The 18286-nt window shown below is 40.9% G+C and overlaps 2 protein-coding genes across 4 annotated transcripts; both read left to right on the top strand.

Annotated features, from left to right (window-relative positions):
- Positions 1 to 2154: 2154 nt before the first annotated feature.
- LOC102203992 (butyrophilin subfamily 2 member A2-like) lies at positions 2155 to 12221 on the top strand. Its single transcript, XM_005753843.1, has 5 exons — positions 2155 to 2299; positions 4398 to 4745; positions 5126 to 5194; positions 10951 to 10987; positions 12082 to 12221. Exons 1-5 carry the CDS (start codon positions 2155 to 2157, stop codon positions 12206 to 12208), a joined length of 726 nt encoding a protein of 241 aa, XP_005753900.1. The 3' UTR covers positions 12209 to 12221.
- Positions 12222 to 14878: 2657 nt separating this feature from the next.
- On the top strand, positions 14879 to 18280 carry LOC102203244 (coxsackievirus and adenovirus receptor homolog). 3 transcript variants are annotated; one of them, XM_005753841.2, is made up of 3 exons: positions 14879 to 15238; positions 17045 to 17377; positions 17851 to 18280. In XM_005753841.2, the coding sequence occupies exons 1-3, from the start codon at positions 15184 to 15186 to the stop codon at positions 17952 to 17954; spliced, it is 492 nt and encodes a 163-aa protein (XP_005753898.1). In that variant the 5' UTR covers positions 14879 to 15183; the 3' UTR covers positions 17955 to 18280. The 3 variants fall into 3 exon arrangements, with proteins under 3 accessions (XP_005753898.1, XP_005753897.1, XP_005753899.1); XM_005753840.2 differs by lacking the exon at positions 14879 to 15238 and adding an exon at positions 15245 to 16098; XM_005753842.2 differs by lacking the exon at positions 14879 to 15238 and adding an exon at positions 15245 to 16098 and having other exon boundaries at positions 17752 to 18280.
- The last annotated feature ends 6 nt before the right edge of the window (positions 18281 to 18286 follow it).

Raw genomic sequence — 18286 nt, 5'->3', positions numbered from 1 at the left:
CGCTTTATATTGTACAGTAGATCGTACAATAGATACAGAGGACATCCCAACAATCAGTTTATATAAATGCAACTCAAATGCAATAACAATAGTACCGTGGGAAACAGCCTCAACAGTTTGTGACGTTGATGGCTGTGGTGGTGGTGCGGAGGAAGAGGAGGTGGTGGAGACCCTCAGTATTGAAGCACATTCTGCTTTCAGTCTTTTTTCTGCTCCGCTAGCTCTTGCAGGGCTGAGAAACCCGAGTTTCCTGAACCTTGGGTCCAGCAGTGTCACAAGGAACATAATGCTCATGGTTTGTATTTTATCCAGCTTCTCTCTCAATAGCATCCTCAGCTTCTGAGCCAGAGAAGACCCAATGGATGGGGATTTTTCCATTTGTTCATTGAGGCAATGATCCAGCATAGTGAGCAAAGGTATGACCTTTGACCCAGACACCCTTTTTTCCTGAGAGAGCTCAGTTGTTATCGTTAAATGGTGCTAGGACAACCAGACACTCTGAAATTATACCAAATTCCTCAGATGAAACAGGTGGGATGTCTGTTGTGAGACTTGCCAAAGTAGCACCCACTGGCTCCCTTTGCTCGAACAGTCTTTGCAGCATATTATAAGTGCTGTTCCAGCGGGTTTCCACCTCCTGTATTAGTTTGAGTTGAGGCTTCCTTAGTTGTTCCTGCACCACTGAAAGCCTCTCCTTACAAAATACAATTTAAAAAAGCATACATTAGATTGTCAAGGGAGCAGAACTATACACTTAAGTAGCATTAAAGAAACTGTAATTAGGCCACTTAAGAACTTACCTTTGCAATGGTACTGCTCCTGAAATATCCCACAATCTTCCTGGACTTGGCTCGGATGTCAGAGACCTCAGGGGTCTGGTCAAGGGCCTTCTTCACCACTAAGTTCAGGGTGTGAGCCATGGCATGTTTGAGTTGTAGCTCCCTTGCACAAGCCCCCATATTGGCAGCCCCATCTGTTACTAGGAATGTGACTTTGTCAGTAATTGCCCATTCTGCCATGAGTGAGCCTTTCACTTGTGCAATGTTTTCTGCAGTGTGTGCATTAGGAAAATATTGCACTCCTAAAACAACGGTGTTTAATGTGCTGAACTCATCAACAAAATGGCAGGTGACTGCAAGATAGGCCTCTGTGTTGATGGAGGTCCACATATCTGATGTCAGACTCACAGCTGCTGCCTTCTCAATGCTGGCCTTAGTTTTCTCCTTCATCTCCTGGTACCTGGCCTCCACCATGACTTTCAGGGCCTAAAGGAAAGAAAAAAAACTTTTGTTTAAAAGTACGACATGGCTGTGAAGCAGTGTGTAGTGTAGCTACAGACTGAGTCCTGCCTGTTCACATTTTATTCTGTAAAAACTAAATTTTCACTGCTTTTATGACCTTTTTAGTGGGGAGAACATAGCTAGGATTTAATGATTTAACAAATCTTTTAAATCCTTTGTCCTCCACAATGCTAAATGGCTGGGAGTCCTCAATCACCATGGTAACCAGGTCTTCATCTATTTGAGATTGTTCTCCTGAGGAAAGACAATAAAGACAAAGCACAAATATAAATATCACACACGTAACTTATTACAGCTGTATAATATTGTTATATCATTTAGTAACAGTACTGCATGCTATATTATCATGACATTTGATGGCTCACCTGGTCTTGCTCCACAATCGGTGTCCTCCTTATTCTCATGCAAAGCTCTGTAGTGCCTAAGCATGGATGAGGTGTGTTGTTATATCCCAGCTCCCTGGCACATAGCAAACACTTCACATTGTACAAAAGTAAAGACCGCTTAACATAAATTGTATTGCACCATCAATATTATGAAAATACATCTTCTGTAGAAATTTACATACCTTGTTGGGAGGAATAAGATCAAAATGTTCCCACACAGGGGAGGACATCCTCCTCTTCTTAGCTGGCCCCATTCTTCTCTCCTGACTTTCTCTCCTCACTCTCATAAACCTTCAAACTCTCACTAACCGCAACTCTCCATCAAACACCCACATTTTGATTGAAGTCTGAGGGGTTTATATCGCTGTCATAGCTCGCGGCAAAGTTCGAACCACTTCATGAACCAGTCACGTGGTACAGCCAGGCAGCGAGGCTTCGGACGTCATCATTTTCAGCTCCTCCCACAAATGAAGCAAGCCCTCCATTACTCGACACAAGCACCAAAACAAACTAACGGCTTGCCCAGCTCAATCGTCGTTTATTTTCTTGCAGAAATGTCGTCTTTTGTGGGTTTTCTCTCCTGTGCATTCTTTGTGACTTCTGCATTAGAAGGTACGTTTCATATTACTAGCGCTAAGATAAACTGGCAGGCTTTCCACAATATAAATAACAGCAGTGCAGTTGTGTTGCACGTTAAAACGGAAGCAGCTGGTGCATTTGTTTTGACACCACAGATGGAGTAAAATGTAAGCTAAGAGTTTAGAAAGTATTTTTAATATATTTGTCATGAATTGTTGGTGGTTAAAGTCATCATATTTGATATTTGATACTAAATAGTGATGGGTCGGTGAGGCCTCGTTAAGCGTTTCAGCACATTCCCCAAACTGTATCGATACTGTGTCGACACAGTGCTGCTGTTTTGCTCCATACTGACACCTGCTGGACCTTAAATATCACTGCAGGCAACTTACTTGAGACTCACAACAGACTCTGATTGAATGACCTACTCATACTTGTATACACTATAAGATTTTGTACTTTCCATGGAATCATTTTATATGTTTTACAATGCAAATATTGTAGACATCTTTAAAATATATTGTGAATGACATTAAGTGGAAATTAAAATGAAAGTATTGTGAATGTAATATTACCCATTTGACTCAGAGTTTATTATAAATTTCTAGTCAGAAAAATAGGTTAATCCAATGTTTTTGCATTCAGGCTATTGCGTTTTTTTTTGTTTTGTTTTTTTTGTACACCATTTCCCCAGTTTTGGAAAACTCACAGGCACAGATAAAGCTGCGGTACACAAAAGCTGTAAAGCCAGGTGGAAAAGGTTCAGATAAGATGTCTTCCTATTCCCCCAGTACGTTAAATGATCCTCTGATCTTGGAATGTTTCTCTCCGACACTCTCCACAATACTAAGGGGTTGGCAGTCCTTTAGAATAAAATTCAGGACTGCCTGGTCCAGAACAGTCTTCCTAGATGCTTGATTTCAAAATAATAAAACACGTATTAATAAAAAAAAAAAGATGATGAAGCTGTTCAGTGTCTATATAGGCCGACCTGTGTTCATTCTCGGTGTATTTGTCTCCTCATTTTCATGTTTGGCTCTGTGATGCCCAAACACCGAGGAGGTGCTTTTGTTTGTGTAAGAAACGCAGAACAGATGCGACATTTAACCTGCATAAAATGAATATAAATAATTTACACTGCAGGTCACATTGCTGTTTTTCCTGTTCTGATAGATTACACTGAAACAAACAGTTACCTTATTTGCAGTTAAAAGATCAAAATGATCTCACACAGCAGAAACATTTCTTTTTCTTTCGGGCTCCGTTTTGATATGGAGAGATGTTTTTTTTTATTTTATCTTTGCGAGAGTAATTTTGTGTTTGTTTGGGGTTTTTTTGGTGGCGACTCATTCCGTTGGCAGATACGGATGCGGTACCTTTTAAACACAGTTTGGCGCGTTGGCAATGAGTGATACGGCGGCTGTCGATCACGTGACTTTTTCTTAAAGCGACGCACGCATCGATACAGGCTTCGCTAGGTGAGCTTGATACATGCGTCGGTTCGTCAGTGTTGCAGGACCCATCACTAATACTAACATGGTGAAAAATTGCACTCTGCAGAGAAAGTAAGACTTGTGTGCACAGAATGAAAGCGAGACTTTACAGGTTAATCGTTGGTTTCTGAAGTGGTGTCGCAGCAGGAACATGTTGTACTCTGGTTCTCTCTCGTCACTTCTCCCTGAAGTCAGATAACAAAGACATCCACAAAGTGTGTGTGTTATAGTAAATCTTGTGTGACGTTTTCTGATCATTTTTCTTCAATTTTAGTTATAACGAGTTATTTGAATGTATGAGCTCACTCACAAAGAGAGAGGGAGAGGATCTGGCACCACATAAAAGTAATGCAATCGAATCAGTTTTGTTGCTGATCTTTCACGTTTTGGCCTCAAAGGTGGCAAAAGGGTGCAAAATACATCAATTCATATGTTGATAACATGTAAGAGTAAAAGACACTGGATTTCAAAAATTTTACTAACGTTTGGAATAAATGTACAAAACTACCAGAATAGGGCATAAGGGCTAAAACGTTTAATAAGAAAACTAAATAAATAAATAATTTCAAGATGTCCAAAATGGACAGTATAGCACATTATTAATATTTGCTTTCTTTTTATTTTCTCTTTGTGTTTAGATCACACAGAGGTCAAAGTGAGATCTGGGCAAAATGTCACTCTCCAGTGTCAGGGTCCCAGAGGTTTAAATATCACCCTGTTAGAGTGGAGCAAACCTGAGTTCAACTCAGAGAGTTATGTGTTCTTCTTCCAAAACCATCGTTTGTATGAAAACTACCAGCATGAATCCTTTAGAGGCCGAGTGGCACTGAAAGATCGATCGATGAAAGATGGAGATGTTTCTGTGATTCTGAGGAACGTCAACATCAACGATACAGGAACATACAGCTGTGAGATTACAACCAGGATGAAGGGAAAAGTAGTTCATGAGGTTGTGCACTCCATCAACCTCAAAGTCACAGACTCAGGTGGGTTTGTAGAGGTTCGACTTACAGCTTTTAGAGCACAGCTGTTTGTGGAAGGGTTTCACTTCTCTTCTTTTATTTTGAAAGGTGTTTTACTTGATACACATGCAGCAGTTGGAAAGCGAATAAAAGTAAACTCAATGTGAGCTAATACTGAAGTTTTTTCACCCCCTTCCTGTTAGTGGCTGAAAATAGCGTGAAACATGATCACATGGATGCTCTCCAGTGATTGCATCTGCAGTCACATGATCAGCAATCAGCTGCTGGCAGTGACATCATGTCTACTGACTGTTAGATATGTTTTAAAATTTAAAACAAGAAGTATTGTCAGTACAATCAGTAGCAGAGTTCTCACAGGTGTTTCTGTCCTGCTTGGTTCACAGATGAAAACATCAAGGGTGGAGAAGAAGAGGATGGAAACAACATGAATAAGTCTCTCCCACTTATATTTGGTGTGACAGTTACTGTTCCAATTATGATGTGTATTGTAATTCTAATTATAGTAATCATCTGCAAAAAACAAAAGGAAAACCCACACATGAATTATACAAGTGTCAGTTCGCAAATGAACTTTTGCCAGCTGATGAGAAAACTTTGCTCAGTCACTTAAATGATTGTGACTTGCTATTCTATAAAGTTGTAAATATTTGAGGTTGTGCAGCTTTGCACTTTTCTGAGCCTTTAATCACGGCTAAAGCTTAAAACACCCTGTTGGCAAGATGATTAATAAAGCTGCTATGCACAGCAGTTTAACATCACAACCTCGGGACGCATCCAGGAAGCCGATTTTAACATCCATCATTAAAACTCATGCTAGTGCTGCATTTTAGCTTGCTGTACTAATGTGTAGGTGACGCACCATGGTGTAGTACATCCCCCTTACTGTGTAAACACTAGGGGTGGGTACCAGTAACCGGTGCCATTATGGTACCGGTTCTGACATAAATGGTAGTAACCAGACTGAAAAGCAGCGCACATTTCAGTGCTTTTTTTCCCTGAGATGTCATGCACTTTGAATTCTAGCCAATCATTTTACCTTTGCAAGCATAGTAGGCGGGCCCAGGTACGTACCTTCTTTTAGAGCAGAGCTACAGATTAAAAATGCCCAAGGCGAAGTGGTCAAAAGTCTGGCTGTACTTCACAGCAAAAGATGCAAACTGTGATGGCAGATACTCCCTTCACCCTGGCCAAAAAGGCTAAAATGACCAAAGAAAAAGTGGAAAACAGTTAAACATGAGAGGTTTAGGACAAAGTTTGTGTTTTTTTCCATTGTTTAAGCACTGCTTCCAGCCAAGAGTGATGCCATATATGCCCCATAGCTGCAGAAAAGGCTAACATTGTTATCTTTTTACAAAAAAACAGCTGAACATGAGAGGTTTTTGGACCAATTTTGTGTTCTCCATTCTTTAAGCACCGGTTTGAGCACCGTTTGAGCACCGGCACCGTTTCAAAAGTACCGGTTTGGCACCGGTATCGGAAAAACCTAAGTTTTGGAAGTTTGGAAGTTGGAAGTTTCAGTTATGGCTGTTATGGTCTTTAAAGTGGGTTTAAGTTGCTTTACCCTTTTTTCATTAAATATGTCTTACAGCCTTTAAAAGCCTGTGGGTGGTCTCCCTCTTGATTGTCACTTCCTATGAGCCGGGTTGTGACAAAAATAATAAACAACCTTATGTGGCATTTTGTGAATTTTGTGCAATTTCATTTTAGTTGGGTTTATATGGTGAGTATAAAGTTTTCATAGGAATCCCTAAAAATCTTGTTTTGTTTTGGTTTTGTTTTGTTTTGTCAGGGTCACATATTGTGCTCCCAATATTCGCAAAATTTTGTGAGAAAGTATTTATACCACAAATTCAGTTTTTAAAAAAAAAAAAAATTTCATTTAATTCTAGGGTTTGTTTTTTTTTTTTTGCATATTTTGTTCTGTTCTGTTCTCACATAAGCTTCTAAGCATTTGATGGTTTGATTTTTTTTTTAATAATCCCTCAATAATTTTGTTTTCTTTTTTTTCTTTTTATGTGATGAGAAAGAAATTTTTTTACTTCTCATCACAGCTTTTCCTGCTTCCCAGACTGTCACAGCGCAAACATACAGAAAAAAATAACTATTCATTTATACCTGGAGAGAAGCCACACAGAAACGTGAACATGCAAAGAACAATCACAAACTGGATTCAGACTCTGGACCTTCTCCCTGTAGACTGTGGTGACGGTGCCACCCTTGGTTGCAATCATAAACAGCAATTGTTTAATTGATACATGAATGATACATAAATGTGAAACAATTTGATAGGTTTTACTCAGTTTTATGTTACATTTTAAATTACATGATCTCAATAGAATAAATAAATCAAGAGTAAACTTTCACTTAATGTTTTTGTAACTGTAACAACCGTTCTGTGTCTGTGACAGCGAAAATAATAAATAAATTAAATTCAGTCGTGGTTCCCTTCAAAGCTCTGCATCATTTCTGAGTTTTTTTATTATTAATCACAAATACTTCACAAAATTTTACACCAAATTTAATCAAACCGCCGACTTCAGCTTCCGCCGTTTAATTCTACTCTTTGCTTTCGCTCGCTCCCTCCTGCTGTTGTCCAAAGTCATCACACACACACACAACCATCTCATGTTGCTTAGCTAACTTCTCCCTGACACCACCATACAATCTATCAGATGATACCCTCTGCATAAGATGTCGTCCTGTGTGCTGTTTTGCAGTAAGTGTGAAAAAGGGAGCAGCTGTACCTCTGTGTCTGCAGTTTGTCCTGATGGAGTTATTAACTGTTCTGTGCACTGAAGAATAACCTGCAGCTGGATCTCAGTCATAACACGTCATGTGACTGATACAAAACTTTTGTTTTAGGATGAAATGTTGGGCTTTATAGATTAGAGCTGCAAACATTACGCCACAGCTCATCCACTCTTTAACCTGAAGTGACTGTAACACCTCTGCATCACAGGTCTGATTAGCTGCTATAATATTAACTGGCAGGAGGGGGTCAGTCTAAGAGAGACATGTGGCACTCAGAAAATCCTGAATTCAAATCTATGACAGACGGCAACAGTAAAGATGGTTGCAGAGGTTGAAATCCCATGTGTGAAAAAGGGTTTTTAAAACCTTATTTTGGAGCAAAGTCAGCAAACGTTAAAAAATGCTTGATGTCAGATTTGACTGCTGATCCTGTACATGCAGTGTTTATGTCCTGGTGACCATTCAAATAAAAGACAGTGCAGATAATGCTTCATAAATATTTACCAGTGCAGCATTTCATGATGGCTGCAGAGTGATCGGATCTGCTTCTAGAAGGAATCTCCTGTGTGACGCCAAACTGGATTAGCTTTAAAATCTTTTATTAAAGACAAACATAAACTTTCCATTTCATCCTGAGCTCTACATTCAAACTGTTCCAGTGCAGCTGTACAACTGTAAACACACACAGAATATGATTGAATAAATAATATAGAGAGGAGTGCAGGGATGTGTTTGGCAGCCAGCTGGACGTCACTGGTTAGACTGGTTAAGCTGTGGTGAAGGTGTGTAGCTCAGCTTCAGTGAGGAGTAGATGACCGCTGGCTCTGGTGGAAGATCTGAACACAAACACACAGATTACAGAAAGTTTAGATAAACTGATGTGAGCAGGAGCAGGTTAACACTTTGTTACGTTCCCCTGAGGGGTCTAGGCGGTGAGGGGGAAATAACAAAAAGTGTCCGGGTCAGAAAAAGGAGACAAGAAGACATAAGGGTTACATTAAAGAGTTTTATTAAAGTAGCTCAACTAAAAGAGACGGACAAGCCGCTGTCACCATTTAAGAAAACCAACAAAACTCAGGTGTTGGTCAATAAAGTAAAACGTAAGCCAAAAAGAAAGAGCAGCTCACTAGCTGCAAACACTCACATGGCACTCTGGTCCAGAGCTCGCCTTTCCCTGGGATTAAATACTTTTAATTACTGACGAGAGTCAGCTGTGTAAAAGGGAAAGGTGGCACCTCAGGCAGAAGTGATTGAAGGACACTCCCACACAGGCACCTTCAGGAGGAGGCCCTGCTAGGCCGTAACACACTTCTCTTCCTTGTGGAGCTGATAACACCTTCATATGACCACATTAGTCTCGCTACACTGCAGAAAGACCAAAGCGCTGTAATGTTTTCAATATGGTTTTCCCAGTGTCTGCTGCTGCAGGCTGAGATTTAAACTTTTTAAAATTTGATTTAGGGTTGGACCTTTGAAGAGGAGCAGCTGTACCTCTGTGTCTGCTGTTTGTCCTGATGGTGATGTCTCCATAAGTGATGTCAGCTGTTCTCTGCACTGCAGCTGAATCGCTCTCTGCAAAACAAGACAAAGTCATGTGAGAGATACAGTACTTTTTGTGCTAGGGTGAGATAAAGGTGGACTTTTCATGAATTAGAGCTGCAAACCTGAGGCACATTCTTCACAACACATCCTCTGTTAACCTGAAGCCACTTTAACACTGTTAGGTTTTGTATTGGTGATTGTCGTTTATGCTTAGAAATATTTACCCACATATGCTTAGATGTGTATAATCATTTGTAGATTGAAAGAATGTCTCATCCTAGGAGGTCTGTAACAACTCTGTGTAGCATGAAGAGGGGAGTGCGTTCACTCCTCTACAGAGTGTTCTGGCATAAATCACACACCTCCTAGGAGAGGTCGTATCTTCTCTTGCTAATATATGGTATAGCAAACACACATATCTGTTTGAGTGTAAGAGCCTTTTGTTCAGATGGACCCGCTAGACTCCTGGTAGCACCAGCTTTGGGGAGTCTTCACAGGGTCACATCTTGACCCCAAACTCTCACACACACACACACACACACACAAGGTACTCTTTGTGCATATGTAGACGTCATATGTTAATGACCCTATGAATATTCATGTAACCACAATAAAAGGAGTGCTATGGGGAACCTGGCTGAGAGTCTGACGGAGGTCAAGTGGTGGAACGACACTTGGCTCCAGGCAGGTCTCCCTCATGCATGAGTAACAAGAAGAACTTTGCCTACTTCGTGTCTTGCTTGCTGTGTAATTATATTGTCTCCAACGTTCCAGCGAATAGGTTCAAGCTACAAACCTATCAAACACCTCTGTTCAGTTTAGCTCTCAAAACAGGAAACTTAATGACCGCAGAGCTGCTCATGTGTTAAAACGATGCAACTGTTTACACCTCTTGTAAAGGAAACCCTCTTATAAATGATTTAAAATAAATGTTTTTACCTGACTGGCACAGCATCACCATAGAGCTGCCCTGTGCTCATGTGGTACACAGAAAACATAAAAGCTTCTGTACACTGTGACAGTCAAATGGACAAACTAAGAGGTTTTTTTTTTTTACTTTTTAACCTTTTTTTTTAAGTTATCTGCAGTTAAAGGGATTATATTGCTGTTAACATCATCAATTAACATCTTCAGTTCTGCCTCATGTCTTTTGTTCATGCCACTGCCTCATTCATGCCTCCCTGTCATTCACACACATGTATTCTGTCTTGCTTCTGCTGACTTTCACTCATCTTCTCTCCAGAGCACACCTCCATCTCTCCAGCCTGTCTTCTTCCTGCTCCGTGCTCTCACTATAAATCACAATCCCATCTGCAAACATCACCTCAGCCTGTCCGTGACATCACAAACAAGAAGGGGCTCAGAGCAGATCTCATACATGTCCTGCTGCACCCTCACATACTTATCTGCCAATATTGACCTGCTCATGCAGTATCACAGTTCCTCTCTTGGCGACCTATCACATGTTTTCTCTAGAGCCACAACAACACAGCCCAGCTCCGTCTAACCTCCTCTGTCTTCTCCATCAACACTGTGTCAAGAAAGATTCTGTGGAAGCGTGAAGCCGTACGGCTGCTTGTTGATCAACACCTCTACTGATCTCTCTCCTACACATCTCCACATGTATGTCATCTGGACTAACAGCATTTCCACTCCTTCATTTCCTCTGCACCTCCTGATTCACTAACCATCCTCCATCCACCCTCTTTGGTCTGCAATGTTCTATAGTTCCTCTCCTCAAAGTGCTACTTCCAAATCAAGCATGCTGATCAAAAAGAATGGGAAAATGCCACTGCCAGTGTTACAACAAAATAAACTCAATTTTAAAGAAGACTGGGGTTCTGCATGACAGTTGAGAAGTCATCTCTAAACAGAAATACGTTCAATTTTCCCTCTTATATCATTTGTTTTTTAGTTTTTGTGTTGGGACACCTGCCTGAGCACCAAGAAAGGTGAGCACAGTGTTCTAAGCATGTGCAGTGGACTTTGTGCAAGCAGCTTTGTAATCCAGCAGTATGATTACTCACACCGTATGCTAACATATGATATTTAGTATTAAGCAAAAGTATAGAAAGTATTTAAAATGATAAATGTTGGCCTGATGAAAAATCAGCACATGTTTAAAAATCTCAGCCATCGACGTCATGGAGCCTCTTGTGGAAGGAGCAGAGGACTTTTAAAGCATTTCTAACAGGAAACTTGTCGTACCTCTTTTTCGGTTTGACTCGTCTTGACCATCGGCTGAAGTTCTTCTCACTGATGAGGAGGTAGCAGCTGCTGCAGGATCTCTGTCTGCAAATACCACAGATTTCCCTCTGATAACACAATAATTATTGTTGCTGCTGGTTTGACAGCTGGAATATGAATATTTATAAGAATAATGGAAAGTGAATCAAACATTTTAGTCAGTAAAGCTGGAATAAAAAAAACTAATTCTTTCTGAAAGCTGCGGTAAAAGGAAAAAAAAGCTTTTCTTTTTTTAGTCATAATACAGGAAACTGGACGCCAGCAGAGCAACTCACATCAAAACTTGTGACCACAAAGTCTCATCATTGAGTAGATCAAAGTACATCATTGCAATCAACACAGGAAGCATAAACTAACTAAACTAACTATCCAAATGTAAAAGTATATTTACAAAAAAAAAAAAAAAAAAATCACAAAATTATTATTATCATATGCATGAGGAGAAAATGATGCACAAATACAGCCTGTAGTTTATCTTTAATTTAACCCTCAGGTAGTAATGTGAAGGTCTGTGGCTCAAATCGGTCCTCACAAAAATAGAAGTGCTACACTTCCTTTGAATCATGTTTTTTTGTATGTATCTAAAGAACAATTCACCCCATAATCACACCTACATACGTTTGGTTTGCAGTGCTGCTTCTGCTTAGATTAGTATGACTAACACATTGATCTAATTCAATAAAATGAAACTAACTTTCAGTCACCTTTCAAGCCTTAAGCAGAGAAAACCAAATATGATTTTGAGGTGAACTCTCCCTTTACATGTTAAGTGAGGGCAGAATGTGTGTCTCACCTTCAGGTTTCCTCTGGACACATCGTCTCACCTGTACAACCAGTACAACCAGCAGCAGCACTCCAATTATGGAGGGAACAAGGGCCAGCACAGCGAGAGGAACAGAGGAGTGCTGAGGAGTAGAGGAAAATGAGGAGGAGAGGGAGGCAGTGGAGGCTGATGGAGGAGGAGAGGTGGAAGAACCTGGAATAAAATAAATCTTTGTGGTCCCTTTGAGTCAATTTTGGTCTAAAATCTGTAAAATAAACAGAAGCCTCACCTGTGACAGTGATCCAGCTGGATGGAGACTCTCCATGACCGCTGATGTCACACTTGTAGAGGCCTTCATCAGACCTGGAAACATGCTGGATGGTCATGTGACCTGTAGGCTGCTTCCTGATGAGGGAGCCATCTTTATAGAAAGCAGCTGGGAGGTTGGAGGGAGTGGTCTTTGTTTTACAGAGCAGAGTGACGTCATCTCCCTCCATCACAGGGAGGACAGGACTCTGCAGGATCACTGATCCACCTCAACACAGAGACAAACTACAGCATTTCATCCATTTACACACAGCTTCATCAACACTAACTCCACACACTCAGCTTACCAGCGACTGTCAGGTTAACCATGTTACTGATGGGACCCTCTCTGGACTCACACCAGTAAACTCCACTGTCGCGTGGGAGGATGCCACTGATGTTACAGGAAGAACCAGCTGGTTTTCCCCACTCCTCACATTCAGCTCTGGCTTCTTTGCTTGTGTTTCTCCTCAGAGTCCATCCAGCAGAGCTGTCGTCCTCCTCACAGCTCAGACACACAAAGTCTCCTTTGAGGAATTGAAAGCTGCTGGGACTCACAGTCAGACGAGCTGTGGGAGAATTTATTGTATCTTGAACAAAAAACTTTTTTAAAAATTGTGTATTTGAGGTGAACTGAAGCTTATTCAACAGATAATGCGCACTCTGTGCATGTCATAAACTAAAGCTGGTTGGTAGATGTTGCTGCCTTGATGTAGCTCCTAAGTTCATTATCTGTTTGAAAGATCACAAATTATCTCCACAGTACTCTTTTTTTCTGATTGGCTGCATGTCCTAAACAGACAGTATGAACAGCAGCATGGACCTTCCTTTGACTTGAACCTTCTGGTGATGGTTCTCTACGTACACACACAAAATAAGGAACTGACTGTATTTTAGTGGTGTTATCTTTAACTAGTCTAAACCACTGGTTTTTACTCAAATATTAAACTGAACCACATTTTTTAAAGAATAATTGGAGTTTTACTGGATTTTTAATTTTTGTTGTTTTTAATTCTGAGCTTCCCCTAACACACACATCTGGGACTAATCTGTCTTTTATTGGTCAGAGATGCTCTTTGGATCTGCTTAATTGTTCTTTGTGTTATTCTGTCATAAACAGGTTCACTAACCTTGATTTGTTGTGTGGCAGAGCAATGACATTAGAACTGAAAAGAAAGCACAAGATCATAAGTATTCAGTGTATTTTAGTGAGTTTTTGCTTACAGGAGCAGTGACCACAAACTGAGTCTCAGACCGATGAACTCAAAACAATTCCTTTGAACAGAATGTGAAGATGCAGTTTAACACCTCTGTCAGTGCGCCCCAGGGTGGCTGTGGCTACAATGTAGCTTGCCATCACCAGTGTGTGAATGTGTGTGTGAACGGGTGGATGACTGGATGTGCTTTGGGGCGCTTTGGGGTCCTTAGGGACTAGAAAAGCGCTATACAAATACAGGCCATTTACCATTTTACCATTTAACACCGTGGTGGTTTACTCAGAATTTCAATGAATTTAAGGAAAGAAACCTCTGAACCTGTTAAAACCTCCTGCTAATGACAGAACCAGCTGAATTAAAACACCTCAGATAGTCACTAGTATTTCTTTTTTCATTGTACTTAAAGTTTCATTTTCTTTTTAAGAGTTTTGTCACTCTTTCCCTCATGGTCATTAACTTCTATACTTAAGTAAATGCAAATATATCTGCTTTATCTCACTGCTGTTCCCATCCAGAATCCCTTCAATGCACATATTAAGATTATTATTTTTTTTTTTTTTTAAAGCATGAGGTACTTACGGAGCAGCCACAGAAGAGGTACTTTTCCCATCGTACCACACAGAGGTGTGAGATCTTTCTGTTTCCCCCCAGGCAGTTAAACCCGCCTCCTTCCTCTTAGCAGCACAATTTAGAGTCTGTGGTTTATTTGTAGCAGGTCAGAAAAAACAAGGGGTTATAATCTTTTAGGTTATAAATGAGACGTGAATTGTGAAATTTAATAAAGCTACGAACAAGAAACAATGAAAAACATCAGTAGGGTTGGTAACCTGATTTTTTTTAATCATAGAAAAGTGATGTTGAGGGTCCGTCTGTTATATTTAAACAATGATTAAATATTCTAAGGAGCTTGGAAAGCATCTGGACTTCTTTAAGTTGCTTGAAGACGTTTCACCTCTCATCCGAGAAGCTTCTTCAGGTCTAAGGTCAAATGGTGGAGAGTCCCAGATTCAAACCCAGTGGGAGTTTCCCCCCAAAGAGGGACAAAGGACCCCCTGATGATCTTCTAACTAATCACATTAGCCAAGGTGTGAAAACGGGTGTGGGTCACAATCAAAAACAAAGGCTCCTTCCAATTAAAATCACATTTTAACCTTAAAATGTTTCTTATGGAGGAAATCTCCTGTTTCTTTGGATTTCTGAGACACAAACACAAATAATCAGAGTTATAAAAAACTTCTTTTTTAAATTTAATTATTTTTTCTTTGTAACATTTATTTTTAGTTATACCCGTACTTTCTTGGGTATATGCCTCCCTTTTTAGTTCCATATCACAAATAAAATATAGTTTTAACCCCCTGAGAACGTCATTGTGTTAATAAAGTTTAATTGAAAAGAGTGAAATGAGTGAGCATGCGCATGTCCGATCTATGCTCCAGTCCGTTAGGTGGCGGTAATCCACCTCTAAGCTGCCAAAAGCAGAAGAGGCTGCATTTCATTCATACAGCTGGCGACTGGACGACAGTGCTGTGCTGACAGCAAGACAAGCCAGTCTGGAGGAGTCTGATGCTGTCGGTCTTGGCTCACAGCTTCTTGTTTTTATTTTTTTCCGCTGAAGATGAGCTTTGAGGGGTTTTTTTCTCTGTGGAGTTTCTATTCTGGCGACTTGAGAGGTAGAGCTGAGCTGCTGCTCGAGGGAAATCCCGAAAACATGGCCTGAAAGGAGCGGATCCCCCAAAGAAAGTGACTTGATGAGTGTAACTTAGTTTAATGCTTCAGACACGGGCTACTTTCAGCTGCTTCCAAAGTCAAAATTTCCTTTTTTTTTTTTTACGTGCACCTGTATGCAGCACCACATCATGGCAGCAGCATGTTGCGTGTTTGTTATTTCGCACTGTTTCCAGTTTAAAACAGCTGTAGCTTTTCTATTGTGAGCCAACGCGTTGTTCACTGTAGGTAAAGCCTGCTGTAACGACTGATGAACGGGACTGTCAGAGAGTCTATTCAGAGTGGGAGGTTCTGTTTATGTGGTGTGTTCAAGAGTTTCGGGTTAACACGAATCTGGGAGAGTCGCCGTTACATCCGTTATTTGTCTTGTTGACTGAAATCGCAGACACAGAGTTCCAGTGGCGCAAAATGTCTGCAGGAACTTCCCGATGTCAGAACATCTGAAACATGTTTTAAGTTTGGTTCTCATTTTGTTTGACCCTCACAGCTCGGATTGTGACCGAAGTCCATTCCTCCTGTCTGATCTTCGCGTGATTCGGACTGCGGGGCAGCGAGTAACCTTGATGTTTGCAGTTTCAGCGCTGTAGCGCTCAGCTGCAAAAACGACAGCGCCGATCAAGCAGCGCATTTAAACGGCTCATAATCTGTCACGTGTCGAACACGTCACCCACCCCCACCCAAAAAAGGAAAACAAAAACACTTATTCGTTTCCAAAATAAACATCAGCTGTTCAGTTTTTCCTCACAAATGTTGTCCGTTGCGGTTTTCCTGTGTTTGCTGGTGATCCTGGTTTCCGGATTAAAAGGTGAGTCACGGTTCTTGGAGACAGGAAGAGGAAAAAATGTGAACATTAGCGTCATCGTGTGTTTACAAGTTAAAACGAACTGCTGGTGTGTTTTGGTCTAAACGGGAAACTTTTCAGCGAGTTATTAGAGGAAGTAAGTCCGATGTGAAAACGGGAAGCTAAACAGTTACCCCCCTGTCTTTGCAGCGGCCTAGAGGACATGTGACGCAGATGTCGTAGTTACAGTTTCATTTGGGAGTGTTGCAGAACATAGGGTTATTTTGCGCTATTTAACATGACCACACGTACAACCCAGTCAGACAATCATCGGGTTTTTGGTTGGGGGTGGTACTGATCTGGCATCGATGCTTTAGCTTATCTTATCTATTAGTGTTAGTGTTTTATTTAACAATAGAGGGTTCGTCTGTTCTGGTAAACACCTGCGCTCTGACATCTGCCAGGCACATTGTGGACCCTGCTCCGTGTGGGGTGCTTTCCTGAATAAGTCGGAATTGGGGTGATTTCTATTTTTACAGTGGGAAAAAAAAAGAAGCTAAAGCTGTACATGAGCCGTGTCTATCATTGTTTCACAATGTTTTATAACAACTGGAGTAAAATTCAGAGTTTAACAGACAAAAACAAATTCTGTCCCATGTTCTTTGATGTACTCTGTGGACATTCAAACAACATGCTGGCACAAGTCGCAAAAATTTTGAGGCTTGCAGAGGAGCAGGTGATCATTACATTAATACTAAAACACACTGATGCTCTTTTAGATTTCTTCATTTCAGTACTCCCTGCAGTCCAAACGGTTCCTGTCAGAAGTCTCTGGATGGGCTCATCTTCTGGAAGAACAAACTATAGAGAGGAAGTCCAACCGGTTCTTCAGCATAGCATGTCTGACAGATGTGCAGTCTTAAACATGACTAATTTTGTTGTCTTTTATCTTTGTGTTTCAAACACACAGAGCTCATTGTGAATCCTGGACAAGATGCCCCTCTTCAGTGTCAGGGTCCCAGAGATGCAGAGATCACCCTGTTGGAGTGGAACAGAGCTGACCTCAAATCAGATGATTATGTCTTCTTGTACAGAAACCAGCGCCCATATGAAAACTACCAACATGAGTCCTTCAAAGGCCGAGTGAACCTGATGGATCCGTCCATGAAGGATGGAAATGTTTCAGTGACGCTGAGGAACGTCAAGCTCACCGATACAGGAACGTACAAGTGTCAGATTACAACCAAGGAAACAGAAAGTGTCGTCCATGAGTGCTCCATCAGCCTCAAAGTCACAACCTCAGGTAAGTTTGTAGAGGTGGAACTTGGTGTTTATAAGTCTTCTCACTGTGGGATGTCTGAGCATCAAAGGTTCTGTCATTCAGGGCAAAGTCCGTTGGTTTGTTTGTCTTTAGGCTCATGTTTGTCTCTGTTACCAAAAACGAATGTATGAGATGAAAAGTGGCGTCAGTCATTAATTAATGCCGATGCAGGAGTCTGAGAGAGAAAATAGAAATGATAACCTCTGCAGTGAGGGCGCTCTAACCCTAATTAATTCTTTATTTCTCTTCTTCTTCTGCTGGATGTGTTTATGGGTGAAAATGGTGTGAAACGCTGAGATTCTAGTTCTTAACCAAATGCCTGCACATAATGTCATTACTGCTTTTCTGACATCCAGGTGACTGCTGAAAGGTGTGACATCACTTCTGCTGAAAACAGGAAAGGTTTTCCTGGTAGCTCAGTTCTCACACCTGTTTCTGCTCTGCTGGTTTTACAGATAAACACACCAAGGAGTCCCAGGCTGAGTCCAAGGATGGAGGAGAGAAGGATAAGTGTCTGTCTGTCATCATCCCTGTCCTGTCAGTTTTTGCTTATTACTGATATTATGTAATTGCCCGCAGAACCTGAAAAATGTGTCCGATCTCTTTACTGACAGTGAGTTCTGCTCTTCAACATAGACGAATCTTTCAATAGGATCTGATTCTGTTAGAGCTCCATGCAGTGCATCGACAACCTCACCAATCATTACAGTTAAATCAGTTAATGTTAGATCAGTGCTGTCCCATTGTGGCTGTAAAAAGCTTTGAGTCTGGGTTTTATGTACTTGTAGCTTTATTGTTTGAAGTCTACAGCAGAGCTTGGCTTTTCTCTGGGAACAGGCAGCAGGTGGAGGAGCAGCTGGTATGCTGGTTGAGTCTTTCCAAAAGAAAAAA

The sequence above is a fragment of the Pundamilia nyererei genome, unplaced genomic scaffold (genome assembly GCF_000239375.1).
Source record: "Pundamilia nyererei isolate P.nyererei 1_Seehausen unplaced genomic scaffold, PunNye1.0 scaffold00470, whole genome shotgun sequence".
NCBI lineage: Eukaryota > Metazoa > Chordata > Actinopteri > Cichliformes > Cichlidae > Pundamilia > Pundamilia nyererei.
This window is presented reverse-complemented; position numbering and strand designations above follow the sequence as displayed.